General features: G+C 48.2%; 1 protein-coding gene across 4 annotated transcripts; it reads left to right on the forward strand.

The window, feature by feature from the left end:
- Positions 1-323: 323 nt before the first annotated feature.
- On the forward strand, positions 324-13,518 carry NEIL2 (nei like DNA glycosylase 2). 4 transcript variants are annotated; one of them, XM_084767728.1, is made up of 5 exons: positions 324-662; positions 3,438-3,577; positions 7,404-7,747; positions 9,884-10,080; positions 12,464-13,518. In XM_084767728.1, the coding sequence occupies exons 2-5, from the start codon at positions 3,440-3,442 to the stop codon at positions 12,775-12,777; spliced, it is 993 nt and encodes a 330-aa protein (XP_084623854.1). In that variant the 5' UTR covers positions 324-662; positions 3,438-3,439; the 3' UTR covers positions 12,778-13,518. The 4 variants fall into 4 exon arrangements, with proteins under 4 accessions (XP_084623854.1, XP_084623853.1, XP_084623855.1 ...); XM_084767727.1 differs by having other exon boundaries at positions 582-706; XM_084767729.1 differs by lacking the exon at positions 324-662 and adding an exon at positions 908-999.
- The last annotated feature ends 3,064 nt before the right edge of the window (positions 13,519-16,582 follow it).

The raw sequence follows: 16,582 nt of genomic DNA on the forward strand, positions 1-16,582 counted from the left end.
GGACCACGCAAGACCATTGCAATCTGAGTGCTTGCCTTTTCTTGCTACCAATCCTCTCTATCCCAGACCCTTATTGGCAAGCCTGGAAGTGGTAACGGTGGGCAAGAAGGTCTGAGAGTTGTGGAAGGCTCAGGGTGGGGGGTAGGGTGGCGAAGACCCCTCCAAGAGCACCTCAGCAAGAGTTTGCACCTCGGCCCAGAGCTGCGCCCCCAGTGGCCACTGCAGGGAGTAGACCACAGCACCCCTCCCATCTATTGTGGGAGCCCAATAGGAGCCCACAGCCCCTATCCCCACCCCCAGCGCCTCCAGGAGAGAAGCTGCAACTCCTCGTCTCGAGGTGAACCCCACCCCCAGCACCCCCAGGGCAAAGCTTGCAGCTCCTCCTTGTCAGAGGCTCCCCACCTCCAGAGCTCCCAGGAGAGAAGCCCGTGGCTCCCCATCCACCTACTCAGACGAGCTTGGTCCGGGGAGAAGCCCGTGAGTCCCGGAAGTAGCTTCCTGCCCTTCTTGGGGGAGGAGGAGCCCATCGGTTTCGGTCCACCCTGCCTCCAGCTCTCCAACGAGGTGAACCTGTCTTCCCGCCCAGTTCTGGAACTCACAAGCTGATTGTTGCGACCGCTGAGACCGGTTCCCAGAGAGTAAACTCCGCGGGACCCGCCTAGGTACCCGTACTCTTCCTCCCTGACCTCTCCGGAGGACCACACAGGTGCACGTTGTCAACACTTTTATTCCCCTTTTAATCTTTGGTGAAAAGTCAATTACAGAAAATTAAGCAGCATCCCTTCCGTACACGCGCAGCCTGGTCCTATGTTTGTTTTTGTTGATCACGTTGCCTTCCGCCCATCCGGGCCCTCGTAACGCTCACACGCCTTCGCCCCCCTTCAATCACACCGAGGAGTTGGGAAACGCTGTTGGCCTAAGACTCTCCCTGGCTTTGGGAGAACAGGGACCACTTACCGCGCCGCCGCCGGCCACCTCTCCCTAGCGGACAAGCCGAAGGTTTCATCTTCTCCCTTTCCTGTCCATCAAAGCATGCCCGAGGGAGAGTTGTTGTTTTGTGGTTTTGAGACAGGGTCTAAGTCCTTACAGTCAGGCCTTGCGATAGACTAGGCTGGCCTCAAACTCCCGGAAAGCCTCCTGCCTCTGCCGGCATTTTTTTTTTTACTTTTTTTTTTTTTTAATAAATTCATTCATTTTACATCTCAATAGTTATCCCATCCCTTGTATCCTCCCATTCCTCCCTTCCTCCCGCTTTGCTTTCCCCCTACTTCCCTCCCCTATGACTGTGACTGAGGGGGACCTACTCCCCTTGTATATGCTCATAGGTTATCAAGTCTCTTCTTGGTAGCCTGCTGTCCTTCCTCTGAGTGCCACCAGGCCTCCCCATCCAGGGGACATGGTCAAATATGTGGCACCAGAGTTCGTGTGAAAGTCAGTCCTCACTCTCCGCTCAACTGTGGAGAATGTCCTGACCATTGGCTGGATCTGAGTTGGGGTTCGATGTTTACTGCACGTATATTCCTTGGCTGGTGCCATAGTTTGAGCTGCAACCCTGGGCCCAGATCGCCGGCATTAAAGGTTTACATCACCATGCCCATCTGGAGAGATGTAAGGTTACAGTGTAGTGCGCTGGTGGTCTTTTCCAGAGCTTTCTTTGATGGAGGCAAGGACTCTGACTTTAGAAGTGGTTAGGGTGTCAGTACCTGGCAAGCCACCTTCCGGCCCAGCAGTTAGCTCTGAAGGTCTGAGTAGCTGAACTGTTAGCACATTTCCAAGGGTGTGAGTGGGACTTCAAACGTGATGAATTTAGTCTCAGCGCTACGGAGGCCTTAGTAGGGTTTGAACATAACCTAGGGGTGAGGATGCAGTCTGATAAGGACGGTGCTGCGGAGGTGGAGGCGGAGAATACACAGCAGCCTACAGGCCAGTTAGGCATCTGGAGCATAGGCAAACCTGTCTCAAGACAGAAAAGAAAACAGCACTATTGAATGTGTTGCTTATGAAGCTATGAGGATTTATGGGATGTCTAGGGCAACCCGATTCTTCGATTTAAATATAAGGTGTCTTAGTAGGGAGGGTGTTGTCTGTGGCTCACACTTGGGAGACTTGGCCAGGGGGGTTGTTCAAAAGGCTTCCAAGACCAGCCTGGGCTACAGAGTAAAACTTAAACACCAACACCAACAAACAACAGCCCACCCTGGCTTTTAGGGACACCAGCTGTGTGCCTCTGTTTAACCTTCACCATAACTTATGAAGCTGGTTCCTGTGAGTGGCAGGTAAGGTTGGGTAGAGTTTGCTTAGTGACATCAGGAGGCAGGCCACTCAGGCTATCTCGTTCTGGTGCCTTTCGGTGACTTTGGATGGTTGAGGACAGGGAGGGAAGGGGTGACAGGCAGTCCCTGCCTTGCCTTCACTGTGGCATTTCAGCGGGCAGGCAGAGTATGAGGAGGTAACGCAGTTTGGCAGCTGCCCTCCCTGCCTGGTGTCTGCTTGTCACAGTTCTGAGCTCTGCCCCCATTGTGGTCACAGAGAGCCATTTTTTTATTTAAAGATTTATTTATTATTATGTATACAGTATTCTGTCTGCATGCATACCCACAGGCCAGAAGAGGGAATTACATCACATTATAGATGGCTGTGAACCACCATGTGGTTGCTGGGAATTGAACTCAGGACCTTTGGAAGAGCAGGTGGCGCTCTTAACCACTGAGCCATTTCTCCAGCCCCCAGAGAACCATTTTTAGAGATCTAATAACTGGTGTTTATCTCCTTTACCTGAGGTGGTCCTGGGAGAGGTGGGGCCAAGTATGGGTAAGTCAACATGGGGTTGGAATGGAAATTTGAGGACAGCTAGGGCTACATAGGACCAGCTCACCCAGAGCTACAGAGCAAGACTCTGTCTCAAGAAACCAAACAAATAAGGAGTAGATGACCACTGAGGTGGCAGTGCCGCTGAAGTAGACAGTGCCCGCTATGTGACACCAGGCACACTGTGGTGAATACTGTTTGCTGTGTGGATAAGGGACCAGGAAGAGAAACCATTGAAGGGAAGCTGGCCCTCGCCATGCCCAGCTCAGTCTTCCCTGAGATCTGATCCCCTTACCACAAGTCAGGCTCCAATTTTAGCATCTATACTCTTTTTAAAAAGTATTTAGTTATTATTTATTTATTTATGAGTGTTCTATTTGCATGTTTGACAGAGAGGGCATCAGATCACATTATAGATGGTCGTAAGCCACCATGTGGTTGCTGGGAATTGAACTCAGGACCTCTGGAAGAGCAACCAGTGCTCTTAACCGCTGAGCCATCGCTCCAGCCCAGCATCTATACTCTTAAAGTGGGTGACCCATACTGTCTCCTTGGGGTGCCACACGGTCAGACATGCTGGAGAGGATCAGGCTAAGTCAGTGGTCTCCTTTGCCTCTTTCTGCCTGCAGAGATGCCAGAAGGGCCATCTGTGAGGAAGTTCCACCACCTTGTCACCCCTTTTGTGGGCCAGAAGGTGGTCCAGACAGGGGGCAGCAGTAAGAAGCTACTCCCTGCCACTTTTCAGTCTCTGTGGCTCCACGATGCCCAGGTGAGTTTTGCTTCCCCGGGTCTCACTTGGGTGTGCTGGCTACATCCCCTGGAGACATCCAGCCAAGATGTCTTACGATAGATAGCCTTTCTTTAAGCACTGGCCAGCCATGCTAGGACTGCATATGGCTCTACTCTCAGTATGATGTTTCCTGTCACAGTGGACTGGGGGGTTGTGAAGACCCTATGCACAATCTGGAGTTCTCTCATCGGCTTAATTTCATCTTTGGTGTGGTGCCACCAAGGCCCGTAGGCCAGCTGTAAAGGAAGGAATGAGTCCTGTCAAAGATCAGGATTCAGAAAACGTCCTCAGTAGAAGTAGGAATTCCTTCAGGGCACTCAGGGACTCCCTGTGGATGGTAGGTACGCTGTCTGTCTCTCTGGCCTTTGCACCCAGCCCCAAGTCCATCTTTGCCTGTACTGGCTACCTGCAGCCCAGTTAGTTCCTACCCCTAATATGGACGTTTCCTCTGCTTAGGCACATCCTTTCTTTTTTCTTTTTCTTTTTTTCTTTTTTCTTTTTTTTTTTTTTTCTTCAGCTGTTTCCATTCCCACCTGTTCAGTCTACTATGGTAATTTTAATCTCTCTTCAGATTCTACTTGGTCATGCAGTCCTGCCTGTTTTACACTGGCTGAGAGATGAGTCCTCCATGCTTCCGGGATATCTTCTACTTCCTCCTGTTGCTTCCTTATTGCCAGAGTCAGTGCTTCATGTTGAGTGTGGAGGCAGAAACAGGGCAAGGCTGTGTCCTGGTCAACCTGTCTTCTTCTTGCTTAGCTATGAGCATCTGCATGTAGGAGGTGTGGGGTGAATTTTATACAGTAACACTACACTTAGGGTCTGCTGCTGTTAGCTGGGTGATCTGAGGCAGGTTGTAGTGTCCATTCTGGAATTTTGGTTTATTTAACCAAAACAAAAAACAAAAAACAAAACACAGAAATATTATAAGAATATATTTTTATCTTAATCCCAGGTGTGGGGAGATGGGGCTGCTTTCGACTGTCCGCAGGAGCTGATTATGATTTGCCTCGTGCTCTAGCAGAGGTGTGGTGTTGCCAGCTGCAGGTAGTTTCTGCGATTGTGTGACATTTGAAATTCTGGAAACTTTTCTGAGGGTATATAAGTGTTAGGGCCCCGAGACCCAAGAGGCAGTGTCAGTGATTGTTGGTCATTTAGGGACGGTTGGTTGTGATTTGTTAGTAGTTATACTCAAAGAAGAAGAAAATAGATTCAACGATCTCTCTCTCCTCTCTATCTTTTCTCTCCTCTCTAGTGATAGGGAGTGAAACCAGGGAGAAAAAGGGGGGGAGGGCGGGTGAAGAAGAACTCTGAAAATGGCAAAGACCCAGCTACAGCAAGTTCTCAGTTTCTTAGCTCTGATGTCTTCAACTGTAGATGAAGTGTGTGTGTGTGTGTGTGTGTGTGTGTGTGTGTGTGTGTGTGTGTGTGTGTAGGGGTGTGTATGACACTTTGTGGTGGCTTGAGTGAGATTGATTCCCAAAGGCTCATATATTTGAACATAGAGTGCTCCACTACTGCTCTGGCACCACGCCTGTCTGCTCCCTACCATGATGATAATGAACTAGCCCTCTGAAACTGTTAGCCAGCTCCAGCTAAATGCTTTCTAGAGTCGCCTTGGTCACAGTGTCTCTTCACAGCAGTAGACCACGGACCAAGACACACTTATCTGTTAAAACTCTTGTAGGAGCAGACTTACACCCCACACAAGGCACGTTATGTAGCGGATAAATTGCTAGTTCTCTTCTTGCGCTGCACACGTGTGTGCGCGCACACGCTCCTCACGGGCTACGGAAGCGGTCTTTGAGTGGAAGATGTCTCATAACCCTGCATCTGTAGTTCATCTTTGGACACGTAGGCTCCAAATCATCTCAGTTTAGGAGTCCAGGTCTTCCAAACTTTTGGCTGCTGGCCTCTTTGTAGAGGCTGTCCTACATGGTGTGAGTCCCATGGCTTTGGTGTCCCAGCACTTACTTTGAGAGCTGGCACAGAGCTGGCACTTAAATATCACCGAATAGATTTGGGAACAGATGTGCGGCAACAGAGCTGGAAGGGCAGTGGATCCTGTTTCCCAGGAAGCAGAGGAGACATCCATGCTGTGGGACCCCTGAGAGGCCTAAGCTTAGGGCTGCCTGACGGTGCTTTCAGGAGTCTTTTCACCTGAGGAATATAGATTTGCATGAGGAGGAAGGATCCATATTTTCATGAGGAAATTGCCCAGCAAGGCTAAATCACGAGAATCATAGACGTAATTAAGGCCCAGTAATGGCCTTGATGAGAAAGGGTCCTTCTGGCCCGGAGGGGGTGGGGCTTGGGGAGAAGATAGTTTGTGTGTGGCAGGGGCAGAAGTGTGCAAGGGTGTTTGCATGATTATGCCTGTGTACACGGAGGCTGTCAGTTGATGCTGGCTGTTTTCCTCAAGGGTTCTCTCCTCTTTCTTTTCTTCTTCTTCTTCTTCTTCTTCTTCTTCTTCTTCTTCTTCTTCTTCTTCATTTCTTTCTTTTCTTTCTTTTTCTTTTTTTTTTGAGGCAGGGTTTCTCTGTGAAGCTTTGGCTGTCCTGGACTCACTTTGTAGAGTGAACTCACAGAGATCTGTCTGCCTCTGCCTCCCGAGTGCTGGGATTACAGACGTGCACCAGCGCTGGGCTTCACCTTTTCTTCTTCTTCTTTTTTAAAAATTTATTTATTTGTGTATATAAATATTTAGGCATCTTTGCATGTCTGCCTGCATGACCGAAGGGAGCATCAGATCCCATTACAGATGGGTGTGAGCCACCATGAATTGAGGTCAGGACCTCTGGAAGAGCAGCCAGTACTCTTAATCACTGAGCGATCTTTCCAGCCCTTACTTTATCTTCTTAAACAGCACGTCTCACTGAGTGTAAAGCTTACCACTTGGCCAAACTAGCTGAAGAGAGAACTCCAGGGATTCTCCAGGCTCCACCTCCCAGTGCTGGGATTACAGGCTCAAACTGCCATACCCAGGCAGCAACTGCACGCCCTCTCCCTCTCCCCAGTTCCTGAGGCCTCACCCTCAGACTTATCTAGGGTCAAAGTGGGTGGGATGGCCCGGCTGTACCGTGTGTGTCACCGTCCTGTGCCTTCTTCCGGTTTCCCAGATGGGTGCCCTGTCTCTTCTGCTGAAAGTAGGGGGGTTTGAGCTTCCCCAGTGAGCCATCTCTGTGGCCTGGACCTTGAGCTCTCAATCTTCCTGTCTCAGCCTCCTTAGTGTTGAGGTTACAGTTGTGAGCTGCTGCGCTCACCAGATTGCAGTCTTTTGTTTTGTTTTGTTTTGTTTTGTTTGTGAGTTCTCTTGTGGTTGCTAAGTTTTTCCGGATGCCATCTGCTGGGTACGGGATGCTTCTGGACTTCACGGTGTTCTTTCTTTAGCTGGGATCAGACTTGGTGTGTGCACGCCGCTTCGCTCCAGCCTAGAAGGATGAGTCATGACATGACTAAAGGATGACCATTTGTAGACTCTTTTGATGACTTCCTGAAATCTTTGGGAGCATGCCTCCTTGGTTGTTGTGGGTGGCTTTGCTGTCTGGCATAGACCTGTCCCATCACTAATCCAGCTCCTTCAGGTGCTTTCAGGCATTTGGAAAGCCATGCACCTGTTGCTCTCGCCTCTGGGGCAAAAGGGCAAAGGTCAGAGAAATCCTCTGTGCTGGGGAAGCTCTAAGGGAGCAGGGGAGGGAGCCAGACTGTTGGCACCTAACTGTTTGTGACGCTTCAAACCCCTGGGAAGGTCTCTCAGACTCTGATATATACTTGGTTTTGTTTGTTTTGTCTTGTTTTGTTTTGCTAGGTGCATGGAAAAAAATTATTCCTTCGGTTTGATCCAGATGAAGAGTTAGAGCCACACAGCAGCAACCCACAGCCCGTAGGACGGGTGTGGAAAGAGGAGGCCATGGGCCCAGAGCTGGCTTTGGGACCCAGTGCTCAGGAAACCTCGCCAGGCCCCTCTGGATCTGGGGAGCCTGTCCCCAGTGGGTCTGATGGCCCTTTTGGTCTTGGGGGACAGAGCCCTTTAGCAGATGCTCAGAGGTGGCTGGAGATGAGGTTTGGCTTGTTTGGCAGTATCCGGGTGAATGAATTCTCCAGAGCAAAGAATGCTAACAAAAGAGGTGACTGGAGAGACCCAGTGCCCAGGTAATGGAGTGACATGTGCAGGGATCCTAGTAGGGTCTTCAGTGTCCATGTGGTTTCCCTCTGTGACAAAGCATGGCATTGACTGAGGGAGGTCACGCTTGGGCATGTTCAGGCTTTGCTATCCAGGAGACAGAAAAGGAGCCTGCTTATCCATAAGAACCGGACTGTAGTCTACACGCCACATGATTGCAGCCACTTGAGTCTCTGAGAGAACAGGATGGGGTTTCCAATCTACACGGCACTTGAGGGTGAACCGTCTCAGAAGAAAAGCGTATATCTAGACTCCTCTGCTCGGAATTTAGGGATATGATTATTTATTTCCCAGTTATATAGTTCCTAGTAATTTGTGAACATTGAGAACAGTGTTGTACATATGTGTAGGGTTATTTCCTTAGAGGCAACTCGCAATTGCTGGAAAAAAATGAACATTCAACATTCTTTTTTTTTTTTCCTTCAAGCTTTTAATTAAATACTAACGAGGACGGACTCTGGTCAGGGTCCACCCTGGAATTCCAGGAAGTCACCAGGAGTGAACATTCCTATGGCTGACTTTGCCCAGTTCTTACTGGCATTGGGCTATTTGTATACACGTTAGCAATAAAGATGATCTGTTTCAATATTGTTTCATGAACATGTGCAATGCAGCGTGCAAGTGGAGGTCAGAGGACAACCTCTGGGAGTTGACTCTCTTTTACTGTGAGTTGTGCCCATCAAACCCAGGTTAAGATTTCATGGCAAGCCTGCCAGCGTGTCTCAACAGCCTCATGCTGCACATTTTTTAAGCTTTGGGATAGTAAGTTTGGTAGCCTGTGTTAGTCAGCATTGTTTCCAGACAGTGTACATCTTTGATTGTGTTTATAAAGCATTATGGCACTTGGAAGTTTTTAAGTTTTATGTAGTCAATGGTCACTTCTGACTTTCATTTTAGCAGAGGATTCCCCTTTTACTGAGTCACAGCGTGTTCTATTTCGTAAGTTTGGTGGGTGGTTTTATGGTACTGTGCCTTGTTGCTAAGCAACGCCTTGGAGCCTCACCTCCAAGCCTTGTCAGAGTGATTTTTATTACATCCATCCATCCATCCATCCATCCATCCATTGTGTGTGTGTGTGTGTGTGTGTGTGTGTGTGTGTGTGTGTGTGTGTATGCGCGTGCACACACACATGCCATGGCACATGTGCTGACATCAAAGGACAACTTGCAGCAGTTACTTCTGTGGGTCCTCAAGATCAAACTCAAGCTGTCAGGGTGGATGGCAAGCACCTTTACCCTCCGCTCCATCTTACCAACTCTGATGACTAAAAACAAAAAGGAAAGAAAACAAGAAATATTTGCTGGGCTATTCTATGACAGGAGTCTTCCCGTATAGCCTAGGTTAGTCTCAAATTCATAATCCTCCTGTCTCAGACTCCCTGACCACTGGGATTATAGGCATGAACCACAGTACCCAGATCCTAGCTTCAGGAAATTGCCTCTGCCCTTCTCAAGTACACGGACTAAGTCAGATGTGGACTCAGGCTCCCCCGCTGCTGGTGTGGAGGCAGCTCTTGTTGGATTAGCTATCCTACAGAGTGTCCCGTCATTTCCTTACCAGAGTGTGTGAGACGTCTTTTCTCTTTTTTACCATTTCTTTATCTTTTCCCTAATGCGCCTGTCCCACTCTGTTGAGGTTACCACTAACCTCCTGGGCTCAGACTGGCAGCTTTCCAGCTGTCGACATGCGTTGCTATAATGTAATTAGAAAACAATGTATAGGCATGTTTGGCTTCATGCCTTTTGGCCGTGAGATGTTTATGATTCAGACCATGAGTCCTTAACTTTCCAGTTTGATCCAGACTACTATAGAAACTTAATGTGCAGCAAAACTGACTGTAGAGTATAAACTGCGTATGTGTGATCTGTCCAATGGTATCTGTGTGTAAATGTGACCTATATAGTGATCATTGTATGCACATGTGACATGATTATACAGTGGTGGCTTGCATGTGTGAGCTAATTATATATACATGTGAACTGACAGGACAGGGGTCTGCTATCAGCATACATGGTATGCATGAGTTGACTGCACAGTGGTTGTTGTAATGTATGATCTCATTATATGTGAGAATGCTGTACGTATGATCTCTTATCTCTTTTCAGGCTGGTCCTCCATTTTGGTGGGGGTGGCTTCCTGGCATTTTATAATTGCCAGATGTCATGGAGCCCTCCCCCAGTGCTTGAGCCCACCTGCGACATCTTGTCTGAAAAGTTCCATCGTGGACAAGCCTTGGAAGCTCTAAGCCAGGCTCAGCCTGTGTGCTACACTCTATTGGACCAGAGATACTTCTCAGGATTAGGTATGACCTGTGCGGAGGGGAGGAGCCCCACTGAGTTGATTGATGGAAAAAGATGCTCAGGACCCCTATCCCAGTTCTGCCAACACTCTTGGTTTTGAGGTTGGTTTATCATCTCTCGATTTTAGACTCAGAGGTTACATTCGGCAGGTCCTCCCTTCCCTGGCAGAGCACTCACATCATGCGTGATACTGTTTACGCCTCTAGAGTCAGTGGGACCTGGGAAAAGGGAGCCAATAAATAAGATGGACTAAAGTCTCATGCAATAGCCAACTTTATTCAAAGTATCCAACAACTCATACTCTGAGGGTTAAGAGAAAGGTCACCTGAGTAAAGTCCTCGTGAGTTCAATCTGTATACAGTCACAAGGACAAGCCACACATGGCAAAAAAAAAAAACACATTTTCCCATAGAGACATATAAACAAATAACAATTAGCGAGTTCTAATGAAACGTGAAATAAACTCACTTGTATCTGCTGCACCTGGAAGGAGCACGAAAACACATTTCAGGAGCAATTCCATGGTTTGAAGAAGCCGAGGTCACAAGACTCTTGCCTTGTTTTCCCATAAGCACTCAGAACTCTCCTCGAGTGACTCCATTTTTGGACCGTGTTCTGACTTAACGGGACTGTCAGTTATGAACCTCCTGTTGGCATATTGGTGTGACCTCTTAGCAGAGGGGTCATGTTGTGCACCTGGCATCCTCTAAAGTCTGGACTGCTCTTGGGCAATGGAACTTCCTGCCACCAAAGCAGAGGCAGGCATCAAGACAGCTCCAGGCTCATAGAAGGCAAGAGAAATGAAAAAAAATTTTTTTCCTCAGATGATAGGTGAGAGCTGTACACAAGCTTTACTAATACATGGCTTGGGCTGAGCCCAGAGCATTTCTATCTAACTATCCCTAGGCACGGAAGTTTCTAGCTTCTGTACAATTTAATCTTCTGCAGGCCTGGACTGTGAAGGCTTCAGCTTCCAGCCTCCGTCTGCTAACCCAGGCCTAGAATTTTTTTCAGCCTCTGAGACTTACTGCTGAATAAGCTCACCCTTTCTAGTTCTTTCTGAACTCTGGCTGGCTGGTTCAGCTCAGCTATTCTGGCTTAAACTCCTCTCCAAGCTGACTAATTCAAATTGGCTTCTCTCAGATTCTTTCTGAATTATTCTGCCTCTTAACTCCATGCACCGAACTGCACCGGAACTGCCTGTCCCGTACTCAACCAACTGCACTCAACCGTGCTGCACTGACTGCATGAGCTCTACTGTATTCCTCTACTGTACTCTTTGCTCCTTCCTCTCCGTGTACTGCTCTTAAGTAACTTCTCTTTCCTGTCTGTTCTCATGAGAGTTGGGTGTATCCTATCTCTGACTGATTCTGTCAAATCTTCTTCTGATTCGTCACTTTGTCTGTCCCTCAATTAGACACCATTGTTTGGGATTAAAGGCGTGTATTTCAGCCAAAGGGGTTAAAGGTGTATATTAAGGATGCGTCTGTGTTCCAGCGGATCACACAGACCTAGGTCTTTGCATGTGATCCTTTGCCAGAGCAGCCATGGCTGCAGGATTAAAATTCCTCTACAAGAAAGAAGCAGGTCGGTCTCTGCTCTGGAGATCTGAGTAGTGAAACTGGTCATTTCCAGTTGAGACCAGAAGTGTGTAGTCCTTAGTACCAGGAGGACAGCTATCACCCACAGGTAGAGCAGTAAGTGCCACCACAACTGGATGTTAAAGCATGGTATTAGCAAAGCTGCATCCTTATACATCATGTGACTTTGCCTGCCATGGGTGTAGTCATTCTAGGAAGGTGGGAAAGCCTTGTGCTTTCATGGGAGAACTTGTGGAGTCTGTCTCTATGCCAGAGGAGCAACAAGGCTTCCAAAAGTGGCGTTTGGATGTGTACAGAAAGCTGTCTGCACGATGACACTGGTGACAGCCAGCGTGACACACATGACTCGAAGGACTCAGGCACACAGAGCCGTCCTCACTGCGGTCCCATGAGATCATCACATGTTAGCTTTCTCCTTTCTTCAGATGAGGAAACTAAAGCAAAGGGCACCTTGCTGGTAACTGGTGCAGCTGAGATGAGCCCTCCAGGTAGGCTGCCACGCAGGTTTGCTGGGAACCTATAATTCTGTGATTATGAAACTCCGGGGGAAAAGTCAACTGCCTTGTGTTCTCACTTACTGTCCTCTCCTTATCGAGGTCATTGCTCCGTGACCCAGCCAGCTGGACTCCACTCATCATAACTTAAGACAGGTTGTGAGTGGTGTGGTGGCACAGACGTATAACTCAACCCTTGGAAGACGCAGGCAGGGGGATCCCAGGCTACAGAGCGAGTTTGAGGCTGTGGAGACAGCGCTTCCTGCCCTCATGTCTGTCTTTGTTTTCAGGCAACATTATAAAGAACGAAGCCTTGTACAGAGCAGGGATCCATCCCCTCTCCCTTGGCTCGCTCCTGACTCCTTCCTCCCTGGGCGCCCTCGTGGATCACGTGGTGGAGTTCAGCACACATTGGCTTCGGGACAAATTCCAAGGCAAGAAACAGCACACACAGATCTACCAGAGGGAACAGTGCCCTTCTGGTCACCACGTCAGGAAAGAGATGTTTGGGCCCCCGGGTGGGCTTCAGAGGCTCACCTGGTGGTGCCCTCAGTGCCAGCCCCAGCTGTCGTCTGAGGGGCCACAGAATCTGCTGTCCTCCTAAAACACTTGGACTTTCCCTTGGAACTTGTAACCTTAGAGATCCAGATACCATTGTGTCCTGAGAGACGGGTGTAGGCAGGGACTGAATTACAGATCAAAGATAGGGTCGGAAGGGTCTGTATTGGCGACATTCATCTTCATTTGTGCCTGAGTTACAGTTTTCATAGCGATAGATGTTTTCTTTGTGTAGTTAATTCTGTGTAATCCCCCCATGCTGTCAAAATCCTGACAGTGGTCTAAGGAAAACTGCCTGGAGCAGCAAGCAAGTACATCAGGAAAAAAAGAGCGAGGGGGCGGGGCATGCGAGGGCAGCTTGAGGGTAGGGAACAGCTGGATGGGACAGCTGGGGGGAACAGCTGGAGTATACTGTACTCTCAGGCCACTTTGCTAATGGTGTTCTGTGTTGTGTTTTGGCAACTGGGTGATTTTTGAGTCTCTCCGTATTCTTTCTTCTTTCCCATGGAGTGGTCAGAGATGGGGGCAAAGCCTCAGAAAGGCACTGCTGGTCAGCCTGCCTGCTGCCTTCCCACTGGCTGAACTCCAGGGTGGACCTGGGTGAGGGGGAGGGCATTCTCAGGGACTGTGAGAAAAGCTGGTGGTTTATCCCTTAAGTTAGGAGTTTGTTGACTATTGATGTTTAAACAATCCATGTGTCCAGGATCGTAGAGAGACAACCTGTCAATTTGTTACAACAACTTTATGGAACTGGGGTAGCAATTGAAAATAAAGCAGTGTGATATTTTCTGTTGTCTTCATTAGGCAGAAATGGATTTTTTATTTTTTATTTTTTCTGTTTTATGGTGCTGGGATGAAACCCAGGGCTTTACTTGTGCTAAGCAAGGGCTGTGCCACTGAGCTACGTCGAGCCCTCACCCTTGGTGAAGGTGGCCTTGCAGGGTTGGCCCGATGAATCCACTCAGGAGCAGGAGCAGGGTAGGAGAGAAATAGAAACTGTCCTTCTGCCCTGTTGCCCTCCTCTGGCAGATGGTGTGTTTTTTTTTTTTAATTTTGTCTAACCCCCCCCCCCACCTCCCCAGCGCTGAGGACCAAACCCACGGCCTTGCACTTGCTAGGCAAGCACTCTACCACTGAGCTAAATCCCCAACCCCGATAGTGTGATTTTTGAGAGACATTGAAAACAGTGGCTGATGTTTCCTTACTTTCCTCTCTGAAATTCAGTTCTTTTAAAAAAGGGTAAGCCCTCAGTAGGATGCAGTGGCACACGCCTTTAATCCCAGCACTTGGGAGGCAGAGGCAGGAGGACCACTGTGAGCTCGAGGCCAGCCTGCTTCTACAAAGTGAGCCCAGGACAGCCAAGGCTACACAAAGAAACCCTATCTTGGAAACCACCCCCCAAAAAAAAGTCGGGGGAGGTTAAGCTCTCAATGCAGGGGACTTATTTTTACTGTCCTTACTTATATGTGCGTAAACTGAGGTCTGGGGGAGGTTATGGAATTTAAGACTACACAGTTAAACTGAGTGTGGTGGTACACGCCTGTAGTCCTAGCTACTCAGGAGGCTGAGGCAGTAGGATCCAGTGTTTCAGGCCAATGTAAACACTGCCTCAAAGGGAAAATAAAGAGTAAACAAGGTTTAAAGCCACTGTCATACTTAAGTCTGCCATAGCAAAAACCAACCAAACAAAAAACCAAAAACCGAAAGCTCTCCCAGCTGTGCTGTAGATGCCCTCGATATATCCCAGGGTGAGTGGGAGATGGTCACAAGGGTGGCAACAGAGGTGTCTCACATCAAGCTTTTGGGGACTTGGAGCACTGATGATGTGCGGGTAAATAACAACAGTTACCGGTGCAGGATACTATGTATGGTGTGCTGTTACCCAGTGCATCTCCAAAGCTGACATTACATGTGTGGAGCATCTCACTAACTTCATGGTGGTACATCCCAACCATGGTGAGTTGATGACTGTGTGCATCATCAAGCATGCCTTTGAGATCATCCACCTGCTTATCGGTGAGAACTCTCTGCCAGACTTGTCATTATCAACAGGGGACTCAGCATGTGGCACTGAGTGAGTGGCCCCACCACACCCAGGGAATCAAGCCCTCTGGCCGCTGCTGGACCTGGGTGCCTATGAGGCCACCCTGAGGCAGGTTAAGTTCCTAAATGCTACCATGGGCTCTTCTTGGGTGAAGAATGGGGCCAAGTCTAACTGACGTCCTAGCTGTTTCTAGAAAACTGATATTTTGAATGGAAATTAAAAAAAAAAAAGAAGCATGAGTGATTGGGCTGTCTTTCACTTCCCACAAATCTGCAAGATGGAAGCCTAGGATCAAGGCAGCTTCAGTTATCTGATGAGAGTCCCCTTCCTGGAATACAGATGGCACCTTCTAGAACACCGTGTGCATGCGTGTGTGTGTGTGTGTGTGTGTGTGTGTGTGTGTGTGTGTGTGTGTGTGTGCGCGCGGATGTGTGTGTTGGAGGGTTCTTCTGATACTTTTTTCTTGCAGTCAGGACACCAATACCTTTGGAATTATCTTAAGACCTGCCTTCATAGCCTTGTTTATATACAATCCTTATCAAGCTCCAGTCTCTAATACTTTAGAATGCTTTAACATTCACACATACAGTAATGGCTTTCATTATATTTTTATACATGTAGATAATGTATTTTGATCATATTCACCCCCTACTCTTCTCTCTTGTCCCCCTCCCACTCACTCTCCTTGATCTTCCTCCTAGTTGTCGGGTTTTTTTCTCCTTGATCAATCAGTAGGTTTAATAAGCAGTACTAACAGAAGCATGGGCAACTTGCTAGTGGTCGTACCAATAATAAAATCTCTGCCCCATAAGAAATGTCTAAGTAGAAATGGGACTAGTTAAAAGAGTAAGGATTGACAAGAGTGAAAGTTACATGGATTAAAGGGGAATATAATCAAAATACATTATATACATGTATGAAGAGTTCATAATAGAACTTGTGTTTCATTTATGCCAGTAACTTTTTTAAAAAATCTTATTAATTTATTCATATTACATCACAGTTGTTACCCCATCCCTTGTATCCTCCCATTCCTCCCTCCCTCCCATTTTCCCCTTACTCCCTTCCCCTATGACTGTGACTGAGGGACCTCCTCCCCCTGTATATACTCATAGGGTATCAAGTCTCTTCTTGGTAGCCTGCTATCTGCCAGGGGTCCTGTGCAAACTATGACACCAGCCAAGGACAATACGTGCAGTAAACTTTGAACCCCTACCCAGATCTAGCCAACGGACAGGATGTTCTTCACAGCTGAGTGGAGCGTGGGTCTAACTTTCATATGCTAGTAACTTGTTAAAAAGCCATTACACTAGCGATTAACCGCCTATAGATCTTCAGGGAGCCTTTCCCCGGCCTTTGTAATACTTAAATGGGGAGAGGGTATTATTTATTGTGCCCGCCCCCGCAACATGGGGTTCAATCTTGTGCAGACTTTGCGCGCCCTAATAAATCCTAATACCATCCAAGAGTCATCGAGAACTGTGAGACTTGGAGCTTCATCGAGCTCAGGAAAGCCGCAGGAAACTCTCCTGGGAGGGAAACCAAGACTCTTGCTTTACCTGTTTTCAAGCTTAATTTAAAAAAAAAAAATCATGAAATCGATTTTCTTTTGAAAACCTAGCTATATTCCTTAGAACACCGGGGGATGCGGAACTTCTGCTTACGGTGTCCGGCAGCAGTTCAGTCTCCGTTTCCAGTGCCCGCCTCCCTCCTAGACTGACTCAGATTTGCTAGCCCATCCCGTAGGCGTCGCACAGGTAAACTCTGACTGGGGGCGGTGGCCCGCAGAAGCAAGCGGACCCCTCCC

Source organism: Acomys minous (assembly GCF_964271855.1).
Source record: "Acomys minous genome assembly, chromosome: 18".
NCBI classification, from domain to species: Eukaryota; Metazoa; Chordata; class Mammalia; order Rodentia; family Muridae; genus Acomys; species Acomys minous.